General features: G+C 37.5%; 1 protein-coding gene across 1 annotated transcript in view; it reads left to right on the top strand.

The window, feature by feature from the left end:
• SLIT3 (slit guidance ligand 3) overlaps positions 1-12,839 on the top strand; it is a 798,441-nt gene that overhangs the window by 96,250 nt on the left and 689,352 nt on the right. Inside the window, exon 4 of the mRNA XM_037906776.2 lies at positions 633-704. Coding sequence (XP_037762704.1) covers positions 633-704 — 72 coding nt within the window. The remainder of the gene's footprint in view (positions 1-632; positions 705-12,839) is intronic.

Here is a 12,839-nt window from a genome sequence, read left to right as displayed (position 1 = left end):
TAGGAGATACTTTCAGTAAACTAGGTTGCATTTCCAATCACAGAAGCCTTTGGAAGGATGCAGTAATCCCATTAAAAGTGTGTTTTCATTCTTTTCACAATAGTGCCCAGATTTCCAAAGTTAATGTTTAATATACAGTTTAAAAAAAATTAACATGACCGTGTACAGTGGACACAATAGGCAGTCTGGAAATAATTCCAGGATGGTTGGGATATTTAACTTGTTGCCTACATTTTTAGAAAGAAAGATGAAAACCAGATACCTTCCGCAAACCTCTTCAAAACACTGAAAACTCAACATGGGAGCCATGTGATTTGTATGTTAGTAAACATCCAACACAACTCTAAAATGCAGATACAGTCCTACACACTATAGCATTCTGACTTAATGTTTGCTGTCTCTGTCTTATTTTGCAAGGAGCTGGCCAGGTGGTCTACACATGGCATGATGTACTGACCTTGTGTATTAATAATGTACACAAAGGCTCCTACGTTCTGTATTAGCTTAATACCATGGCTTTTCACATCCTTTAATGGGAGTTACATGTGTTGCGGAAGATGGAATAGGCTCCTGAGTATGAAAATTATTCTAATGCCTTTTTTGTGTTAACTGTCTTCTCTTTATTTATTTAGGCGTCTGAACAAGAATAAATTACAGGTTTTACCAGAGCTGCTTTTCCAGAACACGCTGAAGTTAACCAGATTGTAAGTATAGTTTACTTTTATTGTGTATGTGCCTTGATTCATTATGTGGATAGTGCATTTGCTATGATATTTTGGTTAGGTACTTTAGTGACATTTAAGATACATCTAGATTTCCATAGTTTCATGAGGACATTTTACCATTATGTTATGGTATTTATGTACTACAAAATAAATACATATATGAAAGAAACCACAAACTTTCTTTCCCTGTTTCATAGTTGATGTAGATTCAAAATGATGCCTTCAGAGTCATTATACTTAAAACTTGCTGTGTAGAGTTGCAGGATTAGTGCAGAAGTGGCCACGGTTTGCTTTCAGTGTAGTAAGCTGTCCACAGAGAAATAGTCGATTCTTGTGCTATTTAAGATGGGCATGTTGGCATAAAACTGGCTAGCAAAATTGTAAAGTTGCTACAGGGTGAATGAAAAGTTGCTACATTGATGTGGGGTTGTGATAATTGTGTTTTAATACCTCTTTATGCAATCAAACTATCCACTGAGGCAATCTAATAATTTTTTCTTCCTGTGGAAATGTGAAACACATGGCGATTGTGAAGCAGAATTTGGGAACCAATTCACTATTTTAAAAATAGACTCTTTGTCCAAGTTTTAAAGCAAAGGAATTGTGCAATGTTCAGCCAGGAGCAGTCGTGATACCGTTGTGGGGACCTATTTTCACATATTAAACTCCTTCGTGTTGTCAGAATTTCATTGTGAAGATCTTTGTGTGTAACTCTTGGAGCTTCTGATCAGCAGCACAGTTCTGGAGACAAAATCTCATAAGCCATACTTGTCTTTTACTTTCAAAATTTACCTATAGACTCTCAAGTACCAGTGTGACATACCTGCTCTTGGAATGCTAGCCTTGCTGCAGCTTTTAACACTCTTCATTCATTGAGTGGACTTTCTAGGACTGAGTGGTATTTGCTAGAGTTTTCTAAGATTCTTCGTGCAAGTTTGTGTAAATTCCATAGGTTGAAACTGCTCTTTAGTCAAAACTACACACTGCTATATATCTTGTTGATAGGGCAGTTGGTCATAACCACACCCCATTTAAACCATTCTCCTAAAGTGTTTGGGTTCTTGTGTTTTATAAGCAAGTGCCAGCACTTGTTAAGGTAAAATTATGCAAAGCTAATTTGTATGTAATAACATAATCTCAGTTATTTAAGAAGCAGAAGGTTTCCTCTTCCATGGGTAGCTATCACACGATCTGTGATTATCATTAGGTTTAAAGCAGCTTCTGCAGTTCAGCATGTTGATACACAAGTACAGTGATCATATCACACTTTGATAACACACAAGACCTCCTTCCCTTATGCATTTAAGATTCCTACAGCAAAACAGTGGTATAGAAAAATAATCTAGTTTAGTATTTCCGTAATCTCAGGTATCAGTGAAGCAGTTATCTGCAGCATCTATGGAAAGGCTTTATATATGCCAGTACAAATCTTCATGTATCACTCCTATGAAGATATGCCTTAATATAAGGTGAAGGAACTAATCAAAGTGTAAGTAGTCAGGTATTTTGATATGAAATATATTCAAAAGTACGTTCCTTTGATTATTCAGATAATCAAGCTGTTCATTGCCCTTGAAAACTAGGGTAATAGTTGTGCTTTTATAGAGCTTGTGGGGTAATTATCTGAGAGGTCTAGTTGAGTATGAATTTGGCACTTCTATAGTGATTCCCCTCAGAAGGTTTTATAAATGTTAGTGAATAAAGAGTCTCATCAGCCCAGTGAGGTATGCAGGTGTGATCCCAGGGTCTCAGTCATTGGTAGTAGTTGGGATCTATCCCCTCATACTGTGCTTAGCCAGAAAGTAGTCTTTTCTCTTAAAGGTACAAGCATTAAATTGAAATAATGTTTAAAGTGAAACTTGTACCCTAGATACAGTAACAATTTATCATTATTGCTGCTTCCAAAAGTAATAGGCCAGTTTTGCTAGACGTGTTTCAGTGGTGCAGGAATAACCGGAGCAGCAACCTAACCATTGGGATGCATGTGGATGGAAGGTTTTTTTTCTTTTTTGTTTTACCCCTTTTCTACTTAAGGAAACTGGACAGCTAGCACTGGTATCTGATTTTTGCACAACTGCTCTGAATCTACCCACAGTAAAATTCAGAGGTGGTTTTTTTCACTTTCCTGCTGTGAGCTAAATTCACTGGAGTCCAGAAAAACTAATCAATTTCACTTGCAATAGGTCTCTGGGTAAAACACTTCAGTGAAGGGGCATGGCTCTGATATTCCTTTTCAGTAGCTGGCATGAACTTACAAGAGAAAAGAGAACAATTAAGACGGCAAGGAAGGGGAATAACAGAAGTGAGGCAAAAATGAAGAGAGAACAGGAGTAAGAGTGACGAGACTTCAATGGAGGTCAGACAAAAAAAGAAGAAAATAAAGGAAGATGGAAGAAAGAGGGAAAGATGATAATACTGATTCAGTTTTCTATCTAACTTTTTAGTTATGCACAGTACTCAAACATGTATTGTGTGGGCTGCCACAGTTTGACACAGGTTAGCCCACTGGACTGCCAAATCACTTCGCTTATCCTCTTAGTAAAAGTTAGAACATAGACAACCAGCTAGATTTGTGACCAGGTTAGTTACTAATTCTGCTCACCAGAACGAATCCATGCCTGTAACTCTCTTAATTCAGTAGTTGAAGGAAACTAAATTACATAACAGTAGGGCTAAGCTGTCTGTAGCATATAAGGTTGCAGAGCTTCTGTTTAAATATACAAACCATACACATTCACGAAAGCCCAGTAATTGTGTATCAGCTGCTTATTTCAAACACACACGGACACACAGAAGATTTTTGGACCCTAAGAAAAGGTATGACAAGCCATCCAATTCAACTTTACCGAAAAAATACAAAAAACCCAGCTGGGTGATAACTCCATGAGAGTTGGCATTTTTATCTTATTTATTAACACTGGTGTTGGTAGCAACTGCGATCGGTGGCAGGTGTCGCAAGATGGTCCGGTCTGGTGAACACCAGGGCAAACTTCCTGTTACCCTGGGTAGTTCGACAGAAGACCTGAAAGTGTTTTCGGAATTGGTCACAAAGGTTGTAAAATAAATTTAAATTACTTTTGTTCCACAGATCATGACTGCCTGGAACTGTTCCTGTCTGAGTTGAAATGTTGCCTGTTAGTTTCCTGTTGGACTAAAGTTGTGTGTGTTTATATTTTTTATTTCAGCAGAACCTCTTAAAGTTTTGTTTGAGCTATGGGAAACTTGGGAGGGCAGAGGGGAGCGAAAATTCTTTCAGGGGTGATATGCATATTAAAGACTGCATATTAAAGCAAACATGTCTGAAGTAGCAGACTTCAGAGCTGGGACAGATGCATTCCTCTTCCATACCCTTTAATTTGCTTGGCTTGGGGGGAGAAAACTGGTGATGATTTTAAAAGTTCATTCACCATGTGTTGGGATGCATATTGGCAATCCAGAACCTGCTTACCTGCAGTAATCAATAACCTCATCCTTCAGAGGAGCTGAGAAATAATTCCGGGTCTTGAGAACTATTACTCCTTCCTTTCTGGCCATTTTTTTCCTATTCACTCATGTATATTTAGACAGACGTTACTGGCTATTATGGACTAAATGTAAGGAAAACAGTTAAATTCATCGATGTAACACTTGCAACTGCTTTAAAAAAATAGTGCTTCTGCTAAATACTTGGACCCTTACATTTCTGCCCCTGAAACAAAGAAGTGTAGGCTCCTTCTTTTATACAAATGATGACAATAAAGCCTGAGTAAATGCCTTGTCTGTGGCTCCTCCTTTACTGCAGATGGCAGATGAAATATCTAATAATCTGGTGCTTTCTTGTAGCTCTACAATTCTCAAATTGGAAAGAAAGCAATTAACACTTATCTCAAACCACATTTCACCCCTAAAAATCAAAGGTCATTAAACTTCAGCTCCTGGGAAATTTCAGGTTACTTTTCAAGCTGAGCTTTGTGCTTCATTACCAATCAGATGCTTGCAACTTTTTGTAAGTTTAATAAGACGTACTATTTTTTAGAGTGAAAGATAGAGTACACAGCTTTCCTGTTAGTCTAAGAGAGGTCTTTCCCAGTCTTTAAAACAGCTTTTGTGCTATGTGAAGACTATTTAAAAATACATAAACCCTTCCCCACTAATTCTATTATGGTGTTATAAAACTTCAGAGGCAAATAACATTGCCCTAAAGACAAGATTCATTTGGGATCCTAAAAATCAGTAAGATATTTTTCGTTTCTGAGAGCTTCTTTTTACTTTTGGCCTTAGCCCTGATGTAATCATGTGCTGACTGAACACTCACAGCTCCCATTGACTTCGATTGGAGTTTGGGATACTAGTACTTCTGAAAATCAGACCCAACATATGTAGCCCACAAGTAGGCAGTACCTGATGTTGTGTTTGCTGGGCCTCAGTTTCCATGTGATGGTGCTTACTGTCTGTAAGAATATTCATGCACAGTGAAATACGTGTTTCAACAGACATTATACATTTAGTCATTTTTGATTTGATGAGCAGAAATTTTTGGTCAAGAAGTCACAAAGTTTGATCAGCACGACAGATTTAGCTTTGTTTTTTACACATAGATATTCTGTAATACTTTGTTAATTTCAATTAATATTTAGTTAGCTGTTCTTATTCCTCCTCCAGCTTTACTGGTGAAATATTAATTCTCAATCTAATAGTTGTTTACCATTCTTTCCAGATCCAGCATATTTCTTGGATTAATGTTTGTATTCAACAGGAAGAGTTCAAGACTAAAATAACGAAACTTAAATTCAGTGAAAAAAGCTATCTCGTGTGTATATAAAATTTCAACGTTGATTTTCAATTACTTATTGTATGGAAGGAAGAGCTTTAGACTCTTCTTATTTAGATGTCTCCTCAAAAGCAAGCATACGTGAGGGGATGAGCATTATTTGATGTGGAAACTTGCTTTGTTTACTTTTTTTCCCCCAAATATTCGTTAATAATAAAAACTTTGCAGACAGTTTTTCTTCTGCTCTGTGCTAGAAGCTATATCATGAAGTGGTGTCTTCTCCCTCTTCCAGATCATTGTCTCAACGAGTCTCACTGTGCAGTTGTCCTTGAGTTGCTTTTGATATATTTTTAGACTGTAAAACCATCAGGTAAAGGAGCTTGGCTTGCTATTTACCTTAAAACACCATGCTCAGCTGCGGCACTAATAAGCAATTAATGTACGATGAAGAACCAGTCATTAACTGATAAGCTTTCTAAAACGAGCAGGTAGTCCTAGATGCCGTCTACGAGGTGGGATGGTAGAGAACAAACTATGATTTTACAGTACCTCAGAATTTGAATATGCTTGTAATTTTTATGATTATTCACAGGCTTCTTTGTCACATCTGGTTGACATTACCACAGGAATATATAGAGGAATAAACTTCCAAGTGGAATGTGAAACATCCCACAAAATGAGTTTCTCATAGACCGGTGCATAAAACATATGGACCCTTTTGCTTTGGAAGGTGGGGCTTTGGAGCTCATGGATTTAATATTTGCTTTATCTTAGAAGATAAGAGTTTTAAGGTAATGCTTATGATAAATGGTCCCATGATCAGCTGCACTGGTGTGCATAATTGTCATTCTTCTGTTGTCTTGATTGCCTCGGTCTTAATCTAAACCTTGTCTCCCAACTAATTTAATATTTAACATAAATACCTTTATTGGAATCACTGTTAAAGTTAATGGTCAAATTCTTTGGATCGGTGCATAGGTATGTAGGGGGAGGGCACCTTACTAAATCCAGAAATCAAAGTAACTGAGGTGGCAACCAGACAAATCCAGAGGTTGAGCCTATCAGTAGTTAACAAATGGATAACAAGAATAATGTTAAACTTAAAAATACATTCTAAGCTGAGGTGTGCATATGCAAAAAACAAAACACAAAAGCCTATTTATCAACTGTAAAAACAAGCTGTGATTTGCAATTATATTGAATTTTTTAACATGAGAAGCCAGAACCTAAATTCCATCAATTTTTAAAAAAGCCTTTTTTGTGGGTTGCGTGTAAGGGGATAGTTTTTACACTCAGTATGCATAGGTGACTTCTGGAGATGGTCATGGCACTTACGTTTTTGTACAAAGAACCCAACATAAACGTATTTGGTTGTGTAGCGTTTTAAATGACCAAGGCCAACCCAAAGCACTTCACTGGAAGTAATATGCCTTTGAAGAAAACTATTTTTAAAAAGCTAACCTGAATGAGATTGAATGATTGGTTAGCCTTCTGAATTCACAATTGATTGTGGTCAGAAGAGTATCTGTTAGGTTTTGTCACCAATAGTGGCTTGTCAGTTCACAAAGCCAGCGAGGTTCTGAAAAATGGATGGATCAGATTAGGTAAGATTGAGAAGGTCTGGAATATATGAAGACAGCAGATTACCAACAGTCTAGGGGCATGTCTACACTACACTCAAACTCCTATGGCTGGCCTGGGTCAGCTGATGGGCTTGCAGGGTTCAGCCTGCAGGGCTAATAAATTGCAATGTAGACATTTGGGCTTAGGCTCAGGCTTGGGCTTGGGCTTGGGCTCAGGCTGGAGCCTGGGCTCTGGGACCCCATGAAGGGGGAGGGTCCCAAAACTCAGGTTCTAGCCTGAGCCCGAACGTCTACACTGCAACTTTATAGCCCCACAGCCTGAGCCCTGTGAGCCTAAATTAGCTGAGCTGGGCCAGCCATTGGTGTCTTATTACAGTGTAGACATACCCTTAAAATACAGAGATCTTGACATTTTAAAATGCAGCCTGGCAGCAGAGAGATTCTATAATTGTGAACTATGCTGGTCCAGGCAAAATTTATGCCTCACTAAGTACTTATAGCACCTTTTTAAAATCAAAGGGTTGTAAAGCATTGCACGTAATCAAGCACCAACATTTTGTCGTTTCCACTTGTAAATTGTACTTGTCCAAGAGAAGACATGCAGGTAACCACATCAGTTGGAAAATTAATACTGTAAATCCAGTTCCTTTTTGTTTGAAAAGAGAGACCAGATCTAATTTTAATCCAGAAAAGTTGTCAGATACTAATGGGTAGAGGTTACTGAATATAACATCATATAGCCTGTAACAGGCTCTAACTATTTGTGGCTAAAAGGAATTTGCCAACGAAGTTGGTCTGTGGGGTGAACGCTTCAATTTCTTAGTAAAATCATTAGACCAGTTTGTAGATAGTTTCACAATAATTGGTGAAATAAAGCAGGTACGAACTTTTTGTTACAGTAATTAATCAACTCATCAGTCTGAGAATACTGTTTTCACATCTATGTTTTAGTTAGTTTTTCTGAATGGGAAACCTATTTTGCTGTTGCCCATGAATGTGTGTTTTGAATGTACTACGTCTGGTAAATTCAGTTTATTTGCATCGTAGCAGGCTACATTATCCATTTTGGGCTGTGAAAGTCATCTCTCAGTATAAGAAAATAGGTTTTATTCAGAATATATGTGCTGTTTCCTCTCCTGTTGAATCAAGGCCTTAGAGCTTCAGTCATTAACAACATCATATGTTAGTTACAAGGCGTATTGTCCCTTCCCCTCTCCCCCTGCAACAAGCAAGCAGCTCCAACTATAAATCACCCAACTGTAAACTAATGCATTCCATTGAGGTTTCACTGTGGTAGCAATAATAGTTGGTACTTACTTTATGCTTTCCATTCAAAGAGCACCATACAAACATTAATTAGCCCCCAAAATAGATGTGAAGGTGGGAGAAGAGCACTATCTCCATTTTTTTTTATAGAGGGGGAAGAAAACAGAAGGTGAATATTGGACTAAGACACACAGTTAATTGCAAAAATGAGATTAGAGCCTGTGCTCAGTCCACTAGTCCATGCTGTTCCTCTGTTTTATTGTGTGGTAAGGGTGAGAGAAATTAAACTGGCACCAATCCCACCCATGAAATGATGCTTTTATAACAATGAGGGGAACTTTGAAGCCTTCATTCACTTCTACTAATTTATTCCAGCTTTGGTTGTAATTCAGATCTGTGTTAGTATTTATCTTGTTGATGTTTATCATTAAAAGTGCTGACAGTGCTTAATAATACAATAATTTTTCTTTCATACAAATTGTAAAATGAGAACTTGCCAAATATATAATAGATTAAACCAGTGTGGGGAAAACAGACTTCACCTTCCAATCAAAATTCCGCAGTGTTCTGAATGCTGTTCAGAATGCCCTTCAACAAATGATGTTGTGGAATCCAGGATGATAGATGGCTGACTGGGAGCTGTTTGACTATGATGTGTGAATTTAACACCTTTTTAAATCAAAAAATCTTCAGAGCTTTGCAAACATTAAATACCATTTGTAACAGGTCTGTGAATCTTTTACAAAAGGGAAAGAGACAAAAGTTTAACTATGAAAATTCTCCCATCCAAAATAAATGTCTGCTTCCTTATTATGGGATTGTTTGCTTACTCTGTATAAAGTTATTAGCAAATGAAAACAGTTTCCTCAAAGATTATAAATTGAGTTTGTCCGCTGTATTACAGATCTCCTCTATTAAGTGTCTAGTCTGGGATGAGATAAGCAGCACATTAATGCTAGCTAATAGGGCATAATGCATAGCAGGGTATAAAAAGACTTGAACAAGTGAGCATATGTGATTAGACTTGTTAATGTGTCAAGGAAAAACTGAGAAGCTTGGATTTCTTTTTGACCTTCATTAACCTCCATTTTCTCTACTATTCCTTGTCCATACATAAAAATTAGACCTAAATATATAATAAGTATTTTCTGAAGACCTTTCAGAAATACTCTTTTTGGAGTGGTCCTAGTCTTGAGCCTGTAAAAGGTATCCACTGCTACTTTATAACCACCCGAAAATAAGAGCTGATAATGGAAATGGTGACAAAGCCTGATGATTGTGATTACAAATGTGTGATCCGTTAGGGGTCCGGAAACTTCAGCAAAATCATGTTGATGAATTTACAAGTAAGTTCAAGCCAACTGTTTAACTGTCATAGTCTGACTTTTTATTTAATGTATACGTTTTAATCTTCAGAATTTCTTTTCCTTCTGGTGAACTTCGATGTGAAGATCTAAGTGTGTTATCCATTCACTATTCTTAGATAAGTAATTTCCAACAGCATTAGCTGGATTTACACAGCTGATACACTGTCCATTCAATAAACAGAGTATCACGCAAAGGTGTGAAAACTGGAGTTAGCTTCCAGATTCAATGTGCCAAATTCTTCAGAGGTGCAACTTAAGGCAGAATTTGGCCCAGTGGGTCAGCTTCTTTTGGTAGGAGTCCACTAAGTGTAATGTGGATTGGATTTTTGCCTATGGCTGATACAGTACCTGATGGGTTAACTATAGCCAGGATACTTCTGAGGACATTTATGGATTATCAAAAATTGACTTTAAAAGAGACAATATCTAGAACTACAGCCCTTAAGTTCCCAATTCCACCTTCATACTTATGAAACTTTAAGAATGAAATCATGACTTTCTGACCTAATCCGGAGGCTTTTAGCTAATGAGCATCAGGAGAAGTTGTGTTCAGAACAAGCAACCAGTTCATAAATTCTCTTAATGTCCTCATTTCTTTCTCTAGACAGAGGATAGACTTAAAGCTCCAGTATCATTGGAGCCCAGCCTTTACAAGTCAGCTGTTCAATAAGCTTGAATTACTGGGCATTACATTGACAAAATAGTATGGGCCATAATGGGGTGTTGCTATGGTATTTTCCAGATCCAATAATTGTAGTTTTAATGTGTATAGCTCACAGCAGGTCTGTTCAGAAGATAGTAAATAATTACAATAAATGTTTGCTGATGTCTAGGGAGCACTTCTGGTTTGAAAAGATATACGTTACGTCAGAGGCACATATTGGAGATTTCTGGGTGACAGCTATTCCGTTTATCAAGCTGGAGCCATTTTATTGCTTGCTTTTTTTTTGCTCTAGTGGTAAATAGCATATTTAGCAACATTATGTCTGGAAATGAAGTGGCCTTAACTGCAGAGTCTAATTGTGACTCTCTGTTCACTGCTCTTCCCCAGTGCAGGCAGAGGGCTCGGTTTCTTTTATTTAATTATGAATGATTCATATTTTCTGCACCTGTTAGTAGAAAATGAAAAAAGGCAGTGTCAGAAAATAAGTAATTGATTCTCCATCCGGGATTCTAGTCTCTGACTTGTGTGAAGTTAGTTATTTAAAACTACTTTGTGCAGATGTCTTGGTTTCCTAAACGGTAGAGGTAGAGGGAATCGGGGAGAGGGTGGTACTTTGAGACTTTGCTTGTGATTTCAGGGCCATGTGTCATGTAAGGGCTGTCTATTGTTAGGTTCTCTACTGATTGGGTTATCCAGTTGTGTAAACACTGAAGGCCATTTGTGGCAAAGAACTGTTCATTTCCAGAAGAAATATCCACACCAATAAATGATGCTAGACAGTACTTTGTTGATGGAAGTCAACAGCATTCTTCCATTACAACTGAAAAACAGGACTTTTTTGTAGGTTTGTTATTTTTGAATACAATAAAATAGTCACACTTGTTTTCAGAGAGGCAGCATGTTTTTTGGGTTGGAGTTTGATATTGGGGTCCAAGTATTCCTGATTTGTAATCCTAATTTATCATTAACTCGCTCTGTAGCTTTGGGAATGTTACTCTGTCTCTTGGTTTTCCCATATGTTAAAAAGGATAGCGTAGATATATTCACATTTTCAAAACACCCTAGTATGATAGCATCCAGTGCCAGGTCATATCTGTATGTCGTAAAATAAGAGAGGTTGCTTTCTTCTTTTCCTCAGTTTAAGCAGAAGTTTCTCAGTTAAAAACATTAGAGCCCCTAACTAGTGTGCTGGACAACTAGCCCTGCTATCGGACTGCAGGCTAAGTAGGCTGACTTAGGGTGTTTTTTGTTTTTGGCGTTTTTTTTTTTTTTTTTGCACTTTAGTCTCTCAACATGGGTGGCTCTCCTTCAGTTCCTGTGGTAGAAATGGCCAAATGCCAAAAAACTCAATGCTCAATAACTCTCCTCCCACTTATGCATCAACTCATTCCTGTCCCCGAAACGTAGATACATACAGACTGCTTGGAAAATGCTGTGCCTGGCCTGCATCAACAAATTTAGGCTGTTTGGACCAAGATTGAGGAGTTGTGGATGCCGATTAGAAAATAATCTGGCAGAAGTATTCTGCAGTAAATTTGACCACATTCTAAATAATGGCATATGAATGGCGAGGTGATAAAGTATAAAGACTAAATACTATAATGCTGTACACACTCCATCTCTGTTTGCAATGTGTACATTCATTCTTGCAGAACAAGCAAAGCATGTAAACCTTTTCTCTTCAGTCTTATATGCAAAGCTGACATTCAGAATCCCTAATTTTCCAGATGTTTTACACAAACTCTAGGAAGGCTTCCAAAATGAAAAATAAAATCATAGAGTTCTATGCAGTGTTCAAACATGAACTAAACTAAAATAATGGACTTGGGACTTCAGTGCAGGTGTATCCGCATGGGCACAAGGGTCTGCTCACTCAGAACCCATTGTAGGATTTTGGTCCTCTAACCTCTCATCTGGTAATTTTCAGAAATATATGCATTTAAAATACACTGATAATTAAGAGAGGAAAATGGGCTATTATTTGATGCGTTACTTGTTATTACATGGTGTTGAAAATAAACACTATGTCCAAATCATCTCAGTTGAGACTGAAGTGGCTAATTTTGCTGAGGTAGTATGATGGTTGGGTTCCTAAATCTGTGAAGAATCACTTGCTTAAAATATAGCATCTTTCACATCAGTAAAAAGTGAGAGAAAAGTGGCATCTTTGTAATCAGTTCTAATTAGCTAGACCTAGGATACCAGGATTCCTCCTGACAATCTTTAAAGAGCAAAAACAGTAGAACTGATGTTGAACAGACATAAGATGAATGGAAATTAGAGTTATGTAAAATCTGCAAATAAAGTACATGTGTTGACTGGATGTATCAGTAGAGAACTAACTAGCAGGCTTCATAGAAATGACAGCTACTATCAACACTATAGAGCTAAGTACTAAAAGAGAAACTTTACCAACTGCTAAGAAAGTCAAACAACTGTGCCCCTCAATCAAGTGGTTGTTGATTATGGGCCTTTTGTAGCAGG

This window comes from Chelonia mydas, chromosome 8 (genome assembly GCF_015237465.2).
Source record: "Chelonia mydas isolate rCheMyd1 chromosome 8, rCheMyd1.pri.v2, whole genome shotgun sequence".
NCBI classification, from domain to species: domain Eukaryota; kingdom Metazoa; phylum Chordata; order Testudines; family Cheloniidae; genus Chelonia; species Chelonia mydas.
Note: the sequence above shows the minus strand (reverse complement) of the source record. Positions and strands in the feature narration are given on the sequence as shown.